General features: G+C 40.0%; 1 protein-coding gene across 1 annotated transcript in view; it reads right to left on the reverse strand.

Moving 5' to 3' along the window:
• Window positions 1–2972: 2972 nt before the first annotated feature.
• Window positions 2973–19291, reverse strand: part of LOC126095127 (glutathione S-transferase D7-like) — a 57498-nt gene continuing 41179 nt past the window's right edge. The window contains exons 3-6 of the mRNA XM_049909835.1: window positions 12230–12288; window positions 12002–12143; window positions 8096–8263; window positions 2973–3197 (exon numbers count right to left, since the gene is read on the reverse strand). Coding sequence (XP_049765792.1) covers window positions 3042–3197; window positions 8096–8263; window positions 12002–12143; window positions 12230–12288 — 525 coding nt within the window. The 3' untranslated portion in view covers window positions 2973–3041. The remainder of the gene's footprint in view (window positions 3198–8095; window positions 8264–12001; window positions 12144–12229; window positions 12289–19291) is intronic.

The following is a 19291-nucleotide window of genomic DNA, read 5'->3' on the forward strand; positions in this document are numbered from 1 at the left end:
CTTCTGTAAGAGGTGTTGCCCGACAAGTCACAGGAGTCTCTTCTCATCCCATCATATCCCACACATGTTCGACTGGAGACAAATCCAGAGATAGAGCTACCCAGGGAAATTAATGCACATCTTTCAGACCACATTGAGTTTCACAGGCAGTGTGCGGGCAAGCATTATCCTAATGGAACAACACATCACTATCCTGTTGCAAGAAGGGCAAAAGAACGGATCTAGCAATGTACCAAGTGCTGGTTAGGGTCCCCTCCAGAAACACAAAAGGTGAGCGAGAGTTGTAGCTTATCGCACCCCTTTGGTTAGGCTAATGTGTCTTGGGAAAATGCACCGTACGACACAGTTCTCACCAGGTCTACAAGTACGCACCTGCAAACGACCATCACTTTTTGTACAAAAGAATCTGCATTCATCTCTGAAGACCATGGTGCACCATTTCATCTTCCATGTTATAGTCTGAAGGAACCAGTCAAGCCATGCACCTTGATGCTGTGGCGTGAGTGGGTGTACATGCCTATAGTTCCACTGCTAATAACTAGTTTGCAACAGTTATTGTTGACACATGTGGGCTCACCATGTCTCTTATCTGTGCTGTGGTAGATGTACAATCTGCCACTGCTGCAATTCCAGTACAGTGATCCCAGTGGTGTAATATCCACGCATGTATTTATCAGAAAATATGACATAATAGTGTGGGGAATCTGAGTGAACATTCTCATGATTTAATAAAAAAAAGGACTTCACCATTACTAAAATAGTAAATAATTATTTTCAGTAACATAATTTAATATTCTGTGAAAACCTTTACCTCAGAAATTCTATGGAAAAAACATAACGAAAATCTCCGTCTTTCGTTATCTATGATTCTTCTAGAATAATCCTCCTTGTTTGAACTGTTGTAACAATTGGACGTGATTGATGTCTTGTAGTACTGAGGTTGGTAAAAACTGTATTTTGTTGCTAATTTAATATTTTAAAAATAATTTTTATGTGTCATTGACAAGAATCTACTTTGAAACTTCCTGGCAGATTAAAACTGTGTGCCCGACCGAGACTCGAACTCGGGACCTTTGCCGTTCGCAGGCAAGCGCTCTACCATCTGATCTACCGAAGCACGACTCACGGCCGGTACTCACAGCTTTACTTCTGCCAGTATCTCGTCTCCTACCTTCCAAACTTTACAGAAGCTCTCCTGCGAACCTTGCAGAACTAGCACTCCTGAAAGAAAGGATATAGCGGAGACATGGCTTAGCCACAGCCTGGGGGATGTTTCCAGAATGAGAATTTGGAAGGTAGGAGACGAGATACTGGCAGAAGTAAAGCTGTGAGTACCAGGCGTGAGTCGTGCTTCGGTAGCTCAGATGGTAGAGCGCTTGCCCGCGAAAGGCAAAGGTCCCGAGTTCGAGTCTCGGTCGGGCACACAGTTTTAATCTGCCAGGAAGTTTCATATCAGCGCACACTCCACTGCAGAGTGAAAATCTCATTCAAGAATCTACTTTGTTGGAGTCTTATTTCATTGCGAGTTTCGTCATGTATAAATGTTAAGTTTTCTGATCAGCTACAAAGGAGTGCAGCCATTACGCTATTGATCTACAGGGCAAATTATTGGTAAATGCTGAATAATAAGTGATTAAATTTGAGAAATATTTTTAAATGTTAATGCATAAACTAAAGGTACAGAAAAGATTTAATATATATTATTTGTTGATAGTAAAACAATACCTGAACCAGATTCCATAAGTGGTTGTCTTATGTTAGGTGCCATCTTAGTGAAATATTTCAGTGGCAGATTTAAATCAAAGTTTTAAACAGACATAAATCTTGATGGTCAATTTTTATGATAATAATTGTGTATTGGTGGCCCAGAACCCACTCAGAAATAATAAATTCGACTTAGGTTGTGAATAATCTTTAAATGTTGTGCAAACAGCACCTTACTCAATAAAACTATTCTCTGCTAAAGTATGGACCATGATTATTTTGTAAGAACTTTTATGAAATATTTTTGACAGGTAAGAATACATTAGTGTTGTGCATATGTGATATTGTGTGTAAAAACAGTTCATTTTGCTTAAGGAAAAGTGATGCCACCTTGAATAACAGTTCAGTAAATTGTATGAGATCACTCTTGTGCATGAACTTAGTGCAACTTACACTGCTTGACAGACAACATTGCTACACAATCACAGGTGGAGATTTCCTTAGCAGAATAACTATCTTTAGCCAGGAGCAGCAGCGATTAAATGAAACCTCATGTTACGCTAATAAGTAATTGGTTTTGCTGTCATCCTGCCAATGATTTGTAAAATACCACAATGCCACCGCATACCACACCAGTGATACCTGCCTCATTGCACAACTGATGCGGCACATCCAACTTATGTGGTAATTCTGCAAAAGGACTATCCCACAACTCGGAAGGTCTCAATTTGGCTCCATTCAAACTCACTCAGTTGATTGTAAGAATATATCCATGGCATGGTTGCCTACTTGCTTCATATGAATGTACCACATTGAGCCTTCTAGTTGTAAGCATTCCCTATTAAAGTGTACACAAAGGTGGTGCCCTGGTAGCTATGCTACTACATTATCGATTGGCAGATGACATCAAAACCATTATCAGTACTTATACTATCCCCAGGTGGCATATGCCGTAATCAGACATCATCTTTCCAGGTGTAGTGTATTTTTAGTATGTCAGTAACTTAAAAGTAGTGACATCAAAATGATGATAAAGCTCAGAATGCTGTTTTAAGAGAAGAAAGCCCAATTTTAACCTAGCCCCAGGCTGATTCTCAAACTGTATGTCCTAACTGACACATGAAGGAAGTGTTAGAAACAATGTTTCTGTGTATGTATATGGCAATTAAGACAGCAGTTTTATATAAAGGAACAAAATTAATAACAACTCTTGGTCAATGACCAAGGTAAATTAAGACAGTTCATAAATGAGAGACAGAAAACAATGATCTGTATCACTACTGAATAAAGAATGATTTATTATTCTTGATCTATTATACAGTCTTTTCAGTGTTCTCCTATGGAGCCAGATGGTTTGGTGGTAGAGAGCTTCTGACTTTTTCTCCAAAAGCCTTTACACCTTCTTCATTGGCCTCCTGGAATCCTGGGATCTTCTTACAACGCTCTATCCAGTCTTGTGTCTTCGGGTAGCCACTGAAATCCAACCCAATCGCCTGGAAACAAATAATTACTGATTTATTTCCAAATGATGTTAATGGGCACTGTTAGATAAAAGTTACAGTCATTAAAAAGCACACCAAAGATGAATTATGGGATTCTCAGATATTTTTAAGTTTCTACATTCATAGATGATCCAGAAGTTGTTACCTATACTCAGTGATTGGCAATACAAGTCTTTTGTAGGTTTATTCTTCTATAAAAGTGCAAAATCTGTGGAGTCCTAATAAACTGCACTCACCATCTGCCTTTCCCATTATGAAGGAAACTTTGGTAATACATCACTCCAAAGGTCACTTACTGGTATTTGACCAAAATCATTGTCCTTAGTTCCAATGCTACACTATAACAATGCTTAGCATTTTTGTATTTTTTATTGTCCTGTTGGAGAACTATTTCAATTATGTTTTGGACACCAAGAATGAAACGCTGAAAAAAATCTTCCCAAACCAAACTCTCACTTTGCCCCACCCAACAAAATGGATGTAACATTTCAGTATTAGTTTGAAGAAAGCCATAACACAATGCATAGAGACTAGCTGCAACTGTACCCGCAGTCATTTGCCATGAAATCTGAAAACTAATTCATCATCCACCACAAAATCAACATGAACTGTTGCTTCCATTCTAGGCATGCACTTGATTGTGTGATTATACGTAACATTTTTCTGCAACTTTCTGACATCTCTATCAACAAATTTCCTCTTGTCCTTTATTGTGCTTGCCTGAGTTAATTAGGTGTGTTAGTCCTTAAGATATGGGAAAGGATCATGACGAATCCAATATGTTACAAAAAGTTTCACTGTATAACATTTCTGGTGAATTGTCAGTCTACACTACAAGAGGGGATCAGTTGATAGGAGACATTCTGAAACATCAAGGAATTATCAGTTTAGTACTGGAGGGAAGTATGCAGGGGAATAAAAAATACAGAGGGAGAGTCAGGGGCTGGTAGACTAACCAGGTTCAAATGGGTGAGATTGCAATAATTATTCTTAGATCAGTGGAGCTTGCACAGGATAGAGTAGCATGGAATGCTCCATCAAACCAATCTTTAGATGGAACACCACCAATACCAATACCACCAATACCACCACCACCACCACCACCACCACCACCACCGCCGCCACCATAACAACAACAGTCAACCTAAACATAAGTGGTGTTTTTACTCCTACAAAGAAGTGAGCAAGAAATATTTTGATTGAACTGCTGGAAATATTGTATATGGAATATGATGTGGTTTCAGCTATATCTTTTTGGAAGGCAATGGATGGTAGACACACATCTTAGAAATAAAAGTTACTTTTCAGGTATAGGAAAGTTAGTTACGGAGTTACTTGAGGCTTTATATAACACCTTTTGTTATTTTTGATATTCATAAATGATTTACTACACCACTTGTCAACAGCAGAGCCAGTGTAGTTCGCAAGATTATGTATATGAAAAGGTCTTTGTGACAGCAGAAGAAAAGGAAACATAATTTAAAGACAATTGGAAAGTGATAACCCAGAAAAACACAACGTGAATGAATTTTCAAGATATAACAGCAAAAGCATAGAAATATATTGCTATAAATATGGTAGCGTTCCATACATCTTACACAAAGTGTCTATGACTGCATTAGATGATCTTTTGTAATGGGAAAACGTGATGAACTACTGAACAAAAATCAAGCAAATAGGGTGCAGTACAATAACAGCTATCACTCACAATAGAAGGTGATTTTATTTAATGCTATTATTTCTCAAGAATTTTTAAAAAATTTGAAATTATGTGTCTCCCAGCTCAAGCTCGCAATTAAGGAATTAGAGGTAGCAATGATTTTCATTACAGCTGTATGTAGCTATGAATTTATTGAAAATCAGATGTGTGTGTGTGTGTGTGTGTGTGTGTGTGTGTGTGTTGATAACAGAAGTTAAGCTATCTATTGACTTCTAAATGTGGCGTGGATTATGCTGTGGTATACTGTGGGTGCTAGGCATAATTACTCTGAATAAACAGGAGTTGCATTTGACAAATGGTTTTTTTATTGTGAAAGCAGTGAGTCCACTATTTTGGCATTTGTAAGTCTGATGGAATAGCTAATGCACTCATTTATTACACATTTCTATCCAAAAAAATTAATGAAATGCTAGAGTCTTTTAACATATAAGGAAAACACAACAGATGAAACGTTTAGATAGGTAAATACCCATAAAACAAGGTGAGACTAATGTACAGAAAAAAATTTCAGCTTAATAATGTTTAATTTTTATGTAGTAACTTCATCATAATGTGTAGTACATGTAGACATTCTTCAAGAATGTGGCATTCAACAAATGTCAAACTGGCATGAAGTGTACTACATGTATGCCTATGCAAATAAGCATTTCACAATCCCTGTACAGAGTAAACAGATTAACACAATATACATTCTGTATATAAGAAAATGGAGTTCTCATTCATTAATCACAACAGAATCTTGGTAGTAAGTGAGGGGATCATGTGGTGCTTCTTTTCATTATGTCTGCAGTCTTCTGGGTGTTTTGATGAAACCCATCAAAATGCAACAAATTCCTCTCCTACGTTAACCACTTCATATCAAAGTAGTGCTTGCAGCTATGTCTTGTATTATGCACTGGATGTATTCCAATCTATGTCTTTCTGTACAGTTTTTAGCCTCTACAGCTCCCTTTAGTACCATGGAAGTTTCTCCGTAACGTCTTAACAGATGTCCTACCATCCTGTCCCTTCTTTTTTTCAGCATTTTCTATACATTCCTTTCCTTGCCGCTTCTCCAGAGAACCACCTCATTCCTTACCTTAACAGTGCACCTGATCTTCAACATTCTTCTGTGGCACCACATCTCAAATGCTTCGCTTCTCATCCTTTCCAGTTTTCCCACAGTTCATGTTTCACTACCATACAATGCTGTGCTCCAACCATTCCTCCTCAGAAATTTCTTCCCCAAATTAAGGTCTACGTTTGATACTAGTACACTTCTCTTTGTCAGTGATAGTCTACTTTTTATGTCCTCCTCGCTCCATCATGGATTATGTTGCTGTGTTGGTAGCAGAATTTCTTAACTTCATCTATTTTTTGGTCACCAGTTCTGATGTCAAGTTTCTTGTTGTTCTCATTTCTGTTAATTCTCATTACTTTAATCTTTATTTGATTTATTCTTGACCCATATTCTGTGCCCTTTAGAGTGTTCATAATATTCAGCAGATCCTGTTATTCTTGACACCAATGTCATCAGAGAATCTGATCATTGATAGTGTTTCACCTTTAATTTTAATTCCACTCTTAAACCTTTTTTTATTTTTATTTTTTTTTTATTTTTCAGTATTGCTTCTTCTATGTATTGATTGAACAGTAGTGACGAAAGACTACAACCCTGTCTTACACCCTTTTTAATCCGAGGATTTCGCTCTTGGTCTTCCAGTCTTATTGTTCCCTCTTGGTTCTTGTAGATGTTATATATTATCCATCTTTCCCTACAGCTTACCCCTACTTTTCTCAGAATTTTGAACATCTTGTCCCATTCCACATTGTCGAATACTTTTGTCCAGGTCTACAAATCCAATGAATGTGTCTTGATTTTTCTTTATGCGTGCTTCCATTATCAACCACAACGTCAGAATTGCCTTTTTGGTGCTGTTACCTTTACTAAAGTCAAACAGGTTGTCATCTAACTCATCCACAATTTTCTTTTCCATTTTTCTGTATATTATTATTGTCAGCATCTTGGACGCATGAGCTGTTAACCTGATTGTACGATAATTCTCACACTTGTCGGCTCTTGCAGTCTTTGGAATTGTGTGAATGATGTTTCTCCACAAGTCTGATGGTATATCGCCAGTCTCATACATTCTACACACCAATGTGAATATTTGTTTTGTTGACACTTTCCCCAATTATTTTAGAAACTCTGATGGAATGATATCCATCTCTTCTGCCTTGTACACGAAGGAAAACAGCCTACCGGCAAGTGTCAGAATTTAACAAGAGCTTGAGCACGGCCTATCAATATTAAGGTTCATTATTTCACGAAATTGTCACTTACACTGGTCCTGATAACACGATTGTCGTCTGAATATGGAATCAATGAGTTGAGGAAGGCTGTACTCTATGCCCTGTAAAATCTCAACGGCCCAACACAACTAGCGTCCTAGAGGTCAAATATATTGCTTGCTCTAGAAAACACCTTCACGATGCAGTAATCACCAACTACATTAGTGTGTTCTGTACAGGTGTATCGCTCCATTAGTAAACAAGTACTGTGCTGGGTCAAGACGTCCAACTAAATGCAAATGTGAAACAGCTACTACAACTGAAGAGCAAAGTATGCCCTCTTCCAGTGCAATAGGAACTGTTAGAAGAACAAATCAGTCATTACAACTAAACAGTGAGTACATCTTCTGCCGGATTAAATAATGCTCACAGGAAATTATCACAGCCGGCCACTGTGGCGGAGCGGTTCTAGGCACTTCAGTCCAGAACCACGCTGTTGCTATGGTTGCAGGTTTGAATCCTGCCTCGGGCATGGATTTGTGTGATGGCCTTAGCTTAGTTAGGTTTAAGTAATTCTAAGTCTAGTGGACTGATGACCTCAGATGTTAAGTCCCATAGTGCTTGGAGCCATTTGAATTTGAAATTATCACATTAGAGAAAAATATTTGTTTAAGTTTCCCAGAATTTATCAGTTAAAACAATTTCCACCCTCTATACACAAGTAAAACTTTGTTATTTGCTGCACTCTTCATGATGTAATTTTGATGTGGATGACATGTTTATGAAATGCTACAGTGAAACTGTATTTGTAACCAGTCTATAGATTCTAGAGCAAAGATTTAACACACACACAATACACCAATAAATAGAATAGTGCAAGGCAATGAGAGGCACCAACCTGCATGCTGGTGGCTGTGACAGCGCACACCACGTCTGCTATGGTGAGATGGTCACCGGCCACCCAGCGTGTCGCTTCCAGGAACTTCTCCAGGAACCCAATGGCCTCATACGCTGCTGCTTTGACTGATGCTTCCACACTCTTGTTGCCCAGAAAGATCACAGGAAACTGTAAAAGAGAAAGTGCAGTCATTGACTCATTGCCATTTCATCCATTTTTTACTAAACACTCCGACAAAAAACTCGGCAAAATTGTGAACAAAATCATAGTTCTTTCGATAAGAAATTCGAAGAACCCAAAATATAAAGGACAGTAAAATGAAAATGAGATAGATGGAAAAAAGTAAGTCAATTGTTTATTACTTCTAAAGTAATCACCATAAATGTTAAAACATTTATCCCACAAGGTGGTCAATACCTTCATGGAAAGTGTGTGATTGGCTATAGATCCATTGTGTCTGCACCCAGATGTACACTTCTTCACAGGAAGCAAATCGACGGCCATGAATGACTTTCTCCAGGGGTCCAAAAATATCGAAATCATGTGGGGAGAATTCGAGGCTCTATGGAGGATGTATAAGGGATTCCCACGTGAGCCCACATAATGCCAAGGCTGTTTCGACTACACTGCACAAGTTTCACTGGGAGGCTCTTACACATATTGTATATTGTCCCAATCTCTCGCCAGCCGATTTTCCTGAGGAAAGACATTCATCATTCGTGGCCACCGATTTGTTTCATTTGAATAGGTGTATCGCGTACACTAGGAATCAAAGGGAGGTACATTGACGGAGCTGTCATTTTGTATTAAGGTAATTCACATGAAAAGGTTTCTGACATGATAATGGTCATGTGATGGGAATTAACACACTTTGAAAGCTTGGAGCTACATGCATGGGACATTCCATTTCGGTAATATTGAGAGACTTTATTATTTCAAGAGCCACAGTGTCAAGAGTGCGCCGATAATACCAAATTTCTGGCATTACCTCTCACCACAGACAATGCAGTGGCCAACAGCCTTCACTTAACAACAGAGAGCACTGGTGTTTGCATAGAGTTGTCAGTGCTAACAGACAATCAACACTGCATGAAACAACAGCAGAAGCCAGTGTGGGATGTATGACAAACATGCAGTGAAGTTTGGCGTTAATGGGCTATGAGAGCAGACGACAGATGCCAGTGCCTTTGCCAACAGCATGGCCTGCAGCACCTCTCGGGGGCTCGTGACAGTACCCCGGTTGGCCTTAGACGAGTGGAAAACCATGGACTTGTCACATGAGTCCCGACTTCAGTTGCTGATGGTAGGATTAGAGTATGGCACAGACCCCACGAAGCCATGGATCCAAGTCAACAAGACACTGTGCATGCCAGTGGTGACTCCATACTGGTGAGGGTTGTGTTTACATGGAACTGATTCGGTCCGCTGGTCCAACTGAACCGATCACTGACTGGAAAAGATTATGTTCAGCTACTTGGAGACCATTTGTTGCCGTTCAATTACGGAATTTTTAGGGATGACAATGTGCCATGTCACAAGGCCATAATTATTCGTGATTGGTTTGAAGAACATTCTGAACAATTACAGCAAATTAATTGGTCACCCAGATCCCTCAACATGAATCGAATGTAATATTTGGCTCATGCTATGAATTTTTTCTGATTTTGGTGTGAAGTGTGTAATAGCAAAATTTTCCAAAATTTTTCAGTTTCAAAAATACAAAGCAGCAAATGGAAGTCAATCAGGAATGATTAGACGAAGTCAAAAAAGATGCAGAACTCATGAAACATGGGTTTACGGATAAGACATTGACACTAAGGCTCAATCGTCCCCATCCACAAGACCAAAAAAAGCCCCAGAAGTGCTGTCAAATGTGAAGTTTATGGGCACTGTGCTCTTCGATTTCAATGGCATAGTGCACCATGTGTCTTTGCCACAAACTCTATCAGTGTTTTCAATGGCATTTGCATGAATGAATTTGGGGAAAAAAAGGCCGGATTTGTGGCTTTTTGAGCTTGATAATGTACCAGCTCACACTCGGTTGTTTGCGGTATTATCGGTGACAGTATTGATGACTGTAATGATGACCCAGCCTCCTTGCTACCTCTGACTATGTTGGCCATTCATATGACTGTTTTATTTTCTTTACACAGTAATAAAGCTAGGAAGGTGTGAAGAAAAGTGTCTAAGTGCCAGAATTATTACAAGTGGGGGATTAACATTGTATTAATCATCTTGAAAACTGTTGTTGTACGAGTAATAGCCTGCCACACAGTAGTCTGAAATGCTAGGGAAAGAAGTGTCTAACATTAGCCTCATGCATGTTGTCTTAATGCTGACAGGGTTCACGAGTGCAACATTCAGTTCTGCAGTGACTTTTGTATCTGTTATCCTCTTATTCTTCGTCACAATTCTCTTCAATGACCGTCCATCATGATTACTCAATACACACTTTCATTTGGTTATGACTTAGCAGATGAAGTTCTGCCGCTTTTTCTGCATGTTGTATAAATCCTGGAATGGCGCCTCTTGAAAAACCAGACTCTTGGGATACCTACCATACAAGCACCAAAAATTTGGCCACCTTTGAGTTCACGTACTTCCAACACAATGAGCTCACAACTATACAGAACTCTGTTCTGACCATGGCTGACACTTTCAGTGAAAAGACACTGCACGAGTGCCGTTCCATGTCAAATACAACAAAGCAACCTGCCGTCTTGGCTAGCATCTGCATGTATATTCAGGCACGCATTTCTTGCATGTTTCCACATTTTTGTCCAACCCTGTAGCTAAATGATGTAATGATTTTGTGTAGCGCCAGGCCAGATTATTTACTGAATTAAATGTAAAAATAAACTGAATATTTGAGGATGGTTATGGTATACAAGGCACATTACACATGTATAAACAGTTGAAGGAAAACTTGAAGTTATTTTTTCCTAGTAGTATGTTGTTCCCATTGGTCATTTCAAGATATTTGAGCAATAATAATGAAGTGTGACAGTTGATTTGATGATAAGTGACTTCATTCTGCGAACATAGATGTGATTAAAAACATATCGCTGAGAGAAAGAGTTCCATAAGTGTTTCGGGTTTTGAAAAAGTCTTGGCACAAGTGTGTAATACCTAGTGGGTTCAGTTTCAAAGTGGATAGCATTCAATCACACAAAGAGACAAAATTCTTTCCAAAAATCAAAAATCTCCAATATTTTTTGAATATACATCATATGGATGTCATTGAGTGATGTGCATTAATGCACCAGCAATAAGTGGAGGCTGCAATTTTTGTTACTCACACAGGCGTCAGAAATAATAACAGTAATAGGAGAGTGCAAGAGATGGAATGGAATTGTGTTTCTAACAGTTTATTTAATTAACTACAACAGATGACTGACAGTATTATCAGCATGGTAATCAAGTGAGAAATCCTATGGCCTGCACCTCATACATCATAAAATCCGTCCAAATAATATGCGACCATCTTCAGACACTATTTTCAGTGGCTTATTTCAATAATACTGACTTCCAATACAAACCATTATTAGCAAATATGAACTGTCACTCATTCTATTAAATTAGAGAACGTCACCTTGTTAGTTGTGTCAGTGTCTTCTTAATACGTCTGTAAAAAGTGTTTAACTACAAACTAAACAATACACATAAATATGTCAACTTTTCAGATATTAGAAAAAGAGACCACAGTAAACAAGAATCAGAATGGCCCATGACATTTCAGGTGGGCTGCTGGGTGTCATTAGGTCTCGTCACGATATTTTGGCGTGGAGACTTTGCTGCCAAAATATTGTGACAGGAAATACTGACATCAGGTACTTGGCTGTACATTTCAGGGAACAATGTACACACCAAGAAACTTTCAAACATCAATGGAAGCAGGATACTTACGACAATTGCCCTCATGCGAGGGAAAAGGGTCCCTGCCTCAAAGTAAATTCTCTGATCGACTAACGCCCTCTTCTTTGGCTCCTTCGGATATAAGGAGTCATCCTTCCCATACTGCGACACGAAGTACGTGGCGATTGCATGGCTGCGAATAAACATACAACGCTGTCAACCAAACTGATGTTGCTGAGGATGAATTGAAGCCCATTAATATCAATAGCATAGCCTTACCTGTCCCACAGGACGAAACCATTGTCGTCGATAGTCGGTATCGTGTGCTGTGGATTTATCTGGAACAAACAGTGACAATCAGTATCCCGAATAGGCCAGGGTGAAGGCTTTCGCTAATCAATCGAATTCCAACCTATAACAGAATATTTTCGTATTTATCACACATAAAACGACAACCATGGTATTAAACTCCATATTACACACAAACAAAATTAAGGTGCAACATTCGGGGCTCTTCGTTGGTGAACGGACATTTTGTAGGACAGAGTCCAACGAACAACCCTGCCATCAGCTGTGTCATCCCAGCAGTCTTCATTTCAAGCAGTCTAGCGTAACAACACTAGCCAAATGTATATTTCTTACGTCTTCTGTTGCTGCCATTACACTCTATAGTCCCCCATGTCTGCAGCTCGTGTTCTTGCAGTAGCATTCTCGCTTACCATGCACAGGGTCCTGGGTTTGATTCCCAGCGGGCTCAGGGATTTTCCCTGCCCCAAGATGACTGGGTGTTGTGTCGTCTTAATCATCATCATTCATCTCCATTATGGTCGGAGGAAGGCAATGGCAAACCACCTCCGCTAGGACTTTGCCTAGTAGACGGTGCGGGTTTCCCTCGTCGTCCCCTGTGCTCCTCGGAGTATGGGACCTCATCATCATCAGCCCTCCATAACCTATGGACCTTGCCGAGAGTGGCTTGGATGCCACACAGACACAGATAACTGTACAGTAGGTGCAACCAGAATGGAAGAGTATCTTTGGAGAGGCCAGAATAACTAGAGCTTCACGAAGAGGAGTAGCACCATTTCCAGTGGCTCCAGGGGCAACCATTTGGGTGACTGATCTAATCTTGTAACATGGGTCAAATGGCCTTCCCGTGCTGGTACTGCGAATGGCTGAAGGCAAGATGAAATCACAGACTTCTTTTTTTTCCTCAAGAGCATGCAGCTTTACTGTGTTAACGATAATTGTATCATCTTGGGTAATATATTCTGGAGTTAAGATAATCACCCGTTTGAATCTCTGGGTGGGGACTACTCATAGGAACGTCATAACTACAAAAATAGAACTGGAATTCTGTGGGTTGGAGCATGAAATCTTCAATCCCTTAAATGTGTAGGATGGCCAGAGAATTTAAAAAGTGGAATGACTAGGTTGAAAATCAAATTGTGGTAGAGCAAGATAGGTCTAACAATGAATAACAAAATTTGAATGCAGGTAAGCTATTGTTAACAGCATCGTGGCCACATTATAGCAGCCAAGATGAAATTGAAGTTCTTTGAGGAAAAATAAAAACTCTGAGATTCGGTGAGGACACTGTTATTCTGGCAGAAATAGAAAAGTACTTGGAAGAGCAGTTGCACGGCATGGATAGAGAGATTCAAGATTGATATCAGAAAGGGTAATGGAATGCATCCGAATTAAGTCAGGTGATGTTGAGAGATTTAGATTAGAATCTGACAAACTATAGGTAGTATAACAACAAAAACAATCAATTTTTGACAAAATAATTTAATTATATAGATTAAAAATCTATTCACCAAGCAGTGGCTGAACACACACATAAAAGAAAGTTACAATTAGGCAAGTTTTTGGAGTCTTTGGCTCCTCCTTCAGGCAGAAGGGCTGAAGGGGAAGGAAGAGGGGCGAAGGAAAAGGACTGAAGAGGTCTAGGAAAAGAGGTCGATATCAGGAAAGTCAACCAGAACTGCGAGTTAGGTGAGACTTATTGGACGGAATAAGAAGATAAGACTGATTGTTTGGGTATTCTATTGGGCAAGATTTGAAAACCTGAGAGCATAAAGGTGGAATACAGGGTATTATGCAAGACAGATTATGACTTAAGCATCATGCATGAGTTAATAAGAGTGAAAGGCTAAGTGCGTTGTACCTAACAGAGGTGGGAGGTAACAGAGGCGAGATGGGGAGTGAAAAATAGACGGGTATGACAATTAAAGATATAGAAAACTAAAATGGAGTGAAGAAAAGAATAGTTACTGTGAAGAAATACTGAGACTGAAGAAATTAAGGTAAATTAAGGCCAGGTGGGTGACAAGAACCAAGGACATGTTGTAGCACTAGTTCCCACCTACGGGGTTCTGAGAAATTGGCATCTGGGGAAAGAATCTAGATGGTACATGTGGTAAAACAGGCTCCGAGGTCACGATTGTCATGTAGTAGACCATGCTCTGCAACAGGATATTGCGTGTTGCCAGTATACACCCTCTGCTTATGCACATTCATCCTAACTGATAATCTGGTGGTAGCCATGCTGGCATAAAACATAAAACAGTGTTTATGTAACAACTGGTATATGAATTGTAATTTCACAGGCGGCTCTGCCTTTCATAGAATATGTTTTGCCAGTTACAGGGTTGGTATAGGGGGCAGCACGAGGATGCATAGGGCAAATTTTGCAGCAGAGACGGTCACAGGGTAGGCACCATAGGGCAGGTAGATGGGTGCAGAAGGAGCACAGATCTGACAAGAATACTGTGGAGACTGGGAGGGTGACGGAAAGCCGTTCTAGGGGCAGTGGGTAAAATCTCAGACAGAATGAATCTCATTTCAGGGTATGATTTTAGGAAGTCATGGTCTTGTTGAAGTTGCTGATTAATACATGGCGGCCCACGATAATATTGAGTGACCAGTGGTGTGCTCCAAAGTTGTTTTTTTGGAGGGATTAGCAACACCGGAATTGAATGTGATGGCTCAGGAAATCTGCTTTTGAATTAGGCTGGTGGGGTAACTACATCCAGTGAAGGCTGAGGTGACAATGGTGGTGTATTGCTGTAAAGAGTCCACATCCGAACAAATACATTTGCCTCGAATGCCAAGGCTGTATGGGAGGGAGCGTATGACATGGAAAGGATGACAACTGTCAAAATGTAAATACTGTTGTTTGTTAGTAGATTTAATATGGACAGAGGTATGTAGATGCCCTTCGGCAAGGAAAAGATCAGCATCAAGGAAAGTGGCATGGGATTCGGAATGGCCCCATGAGAAATTTAACTGGGATAGGTATTCAGAGATTCCAGGAATTTTAACGGGTCAGCCTCACCGTGAGTCCACATGGTAAAGATGTCATCAATGTATCTAAACCAAACCAGGGGCTGATGACTTATGGATCCCAGAAAAGCCCCCTCCAAGCGATCCATTGAAAGGTTGGCGTAGGACGAACCCGTCCTGGTTCCCATGGCCATACCCCTGATCTGTCTCTATGTCTACCCCTCAAAGGTGAAGTAGTTGTTGGCAGGAAGGATATCATAGGTTTGTAATCAGGAGGGCATTGACTAAGGAAATGTTTAGCAGCAGACAGACCATGTATGTGGGGGATGCTGGCATAGAGGGAGATGGCATCAATGCTGACAAGCAAGGTGTGTGGTGGTAGTGAGACAGGCACAGACTTCATACAGTCTAGGAAATTGTTGGTATCTTTGATTCAGGAGGGAAGTCTTTGCACTATGGATTGCAGGAACTGTTCAAGGCAGGGCTGAATGTCAAATTTGGTGTTGGAAATGTTTTGGAGTTAGGTTGCAAAGTGATGTTTCCAGTTGACATTATGTGTGAAGGAAAACATGATCAAATGCAGGTTTAGGGATGAAAGTGAGATCCTTAGAAAATACAGATAAATCAGGAGGGGAGAGTGCTTTAGACAAGAGGTTGAGGACACTGTACTGTTGTGACTGGTTCTGGTGATTATGGCTTATTCTTGGTCTGGGAGGCAGTGGTGAAGGCTGTGGGATGTTAAGGAGATTGGCCATGCTCGGTTTGTAGGAGAGGAGTGGTGGATGATGGTGTGGCTGTTTAGAAAGCTGCAGAGGGACATGAAGGGAAACATTACTGTTCAGGTAGTTTAGGAGAAGGTGAGATAGTTTTTTGAGGTGAATCTTGGCATGTTGCTGCAGTTTGAAGTTGGCTTGACGGATGATACCATCCAAGGAAATATGAGGGGCAGATATGATTTTGTAGAAGGAGAGAAGTCTGGTGGAGTGGAAATAGGGAATCAGCAATCATAAAGCGGTTACTGCATCGATGATTTCAGCCATAAATAGAAATATTAAAAAAGGTAGGAAGATTTTTCTGTTTAGCAAAAGCTACAAAAAGCAGATTTCAGAGCACCTGATGGCTCAACACAAAAGTTTTGTCTCAAGTACAGATAGTGTTGAGGATCAGTGGACAAAGTTCAAAACCACAGTACAATATGCGTTAGATGAGTATGTGCCTAGCAAGATCATAAGAGATGGAAAAGAGCCACCTTGGTACAACAACCGAGTTAGAAAACTGCTGCAGAAGCAAAGGGAACTTCACAGCAAACATAAACGTAGCCAAAGCCTTGCAGACAAACAAAAACTACATGAAGTGAAATGTTGTGTGAGGAGGGCTATGTGAGAAGCGTTCAATGAATTCGAAAGTAAGGTTCTATGTACTGACTTGGCAGAAAATCCTAAGAAATTTTGGTCTTATGTCAAAGCGGTAGGTGGATCAAAACAAAATGTCCAGACACTACGGGACCAAAATGGTACTGAAACAGAGGATGGCAGACTAAAGGCCAAAATACTAAATGTCTTTTTCCAAAGCTGTTACACAGAGGAAGACTGCACTGTAGTTCCTTTTCTAGATTGTCGCACAGATGACAAAATGGTTGATATCGAAATAGACGACAGAGGTATAGAGAAACAATTAAAATCGCTCAAAAGAGGAAAGGCCGCTATACCTGATGGGATAGCAGTTCGATTTTACACAGAGTATGCGAAGGAACTTGCCCCCCTTCTTGCAGCGGTGTACCGTAGGTCTCTAGAACAGCGTAACGTTCCAAAGGATTGGAAAAGGGCACAGGTCATCCCCGTTTTCAAGAAGTGACGTTGAACAGATGTGCAGAACTACAGACCTACATCTCTAACGTCTATCAGTTGTAGAATTTTGGAACACGTATTATGTTAGAGTATAATGACTTTTCTGGAGATTAGAAATCTACTCTGTAGGAATCAGCATGGGTTTCGAAAAAGACCATCATGTGAAAACCAGCTCGTGCTATTTGTCCACAAGACTCAGAGGGCCATAGACACAGGTTCCCAGGTAGATGCCATGTTTCTTGACTTCCTCGAGGCATTTGATACAGTTCCCCACAGTCGTTTAATGAACAAAGTAAGAGCATATGGACTATCAGACCAATTGTGTGATTGGATTGAAGAGTTCCTACACAACAGAACGCAGCATGTCATTCTCAATGGAGATACGTACCAGATAGGGTTGATACAAGTGATAGAGAAGATCCAACGGAGAGCAGCGCGCTTCGTTACAGGATCATTTAGTAATAGCGAAAGTGTTACGGAGATGGTAGATAAACTCCAGTGGAAGATCCTGCAGGAGAGACACTCAGTAGCTCGGTACGGGCTTTTGTTGAAGTTTCGAGAACATACCTTCACCGAGGAGTCAAGCAGTATATTGCTCCCTCCTACGTATATCTCGCGAAGAGACCATGAGGATAAAATCAGAGTGATTAGAGCCCACACAGAGGCATACCGACAATCCTTCTTTCTATGAACAATACGAGACTGGAATAGAAGGGAGAACCGATAGAGGTACTCAAGGTACCCTCCGCCACACAACGTCAGGTTGCTTGTGGAGTATGGATGTAGATGTAGATGTAGAAATTAGCTGATGAGACATGTAGGTACAGATTATCTGGGTTAGAGCAAGATGTTGCTGCATTTGAAACTGTAAAAGAGCCCAGTGTAAAGTAGGATTACTTCCAGAAACAGGGATTTTCAGTGTTAGTCCTTTTGGAGGAAGTCTTATGGGACAAGCAGGTTTCAAGAAACAGACTGTGGGACCTTAGTTTTGATAGTGCAAAAGCATGTTTTCAAAAAGAATGGATGTAATATGAAATGGGATTCATCATGGCAAGAGAGGACAGTTTGGAGAGTTATAAATCATGGGAGTGGCAAAAAATAAGTAGAGAGTGGCTAAAAGATAGAAAACTGGTAGAAAAGCAAGGAAAAATTTGGAAAAATCAGAAAAATTCATACGAAAATCATGAGAATACACAATGGTTAATAAGAAGTAATGAGTGGGCGATCTATATGATACGAAAAAATGGCAGGGAAAAAAAATAGATTGGGAAAGTCATTAAAGCAGACAAAATTTTAAAAACTGAGTAAACAGAAAGAGGAAGTCATAGGAGAAAATGTAAACTGCTTAGCTTGGCAATTAGTGATGTAGGAGACAGCAGTAGAAGCCAATGAGAGCGGTTTGGAAAAAAAAATGAATAAAATGTGAAAGAATTATGCATAAACAATATAAGTGGAGGGTGGGAAAGAAAATAGCTATGGGAATTTGTAAACAACAACAGAATTGTTATATGTTAATAAAAATGGACCCATCTACATACTAGAAAAGATGTAAGTGCAAAGTGTTGGTTAATATGGTGATACAGATAAACGAACGGATTAGCACATAAGGTAGAAAACAGATGACAGTTTGAACAAGACAGACGATGTCAAAGACTGATAAGAGGGTTACATAAGAAGGAATACATAAGAAGGAATGATGGCCACATGGGCCAAATAACAACGAAAATAATCAATTTTTGACAAAATAGTTTAATTGAATAAATTAAAAAATCTAGCAGCAGCAAAACATACACGTAAAAGAAAGTTACAATTAGGCTTGCTTTCAGAGCCCATGGCTCCTTCTTCAGCCAGCAGGGTTGAAGGAGAAGGAAGAGGGATGATGGAAGAGGACTGGAGAGGTCTAGGAAAAGGATTAGGTTTCAGCAAAGTCGCCCTTAACCGTGGGTTAATATAAGAGATTTTCTATTTGGGAGTAAAATAGTTAATGGCAGAAGTAGACAGGATATAAGAAACAAATTGGCTATTGTGATGTGCATACTGTAAGACCTTTGGTACACACACCATCAGATTATTTGACTTGTTGCTCTAACGAAGTAGGCGAGTGTCAGCAATATGTCTCGTGGTCTTATCGTGGCATGTTTATCTTCTGCCATTAGGTCAGATGATAGAAATGCCACTTGCATGCTTAGAGTAGCAGATTGACAGTGAC

Source organism: Schistocerca cancellata, chromosome 8, assembly GCF_023864275.1.
Source record: "Schistocerca cancellata isolate TAMUIC-IGC-003103 chromosome 8, iqSchCanc2.1, whole genome shotgun sequence".
NCBI classification, from domain to species: domain Eukaryota; kingdom Metazoa; phylum Arthropoda; class Insecta; order Orthoptera; family Acrididae; genus Schistocerca; species Schistocerca cancellata.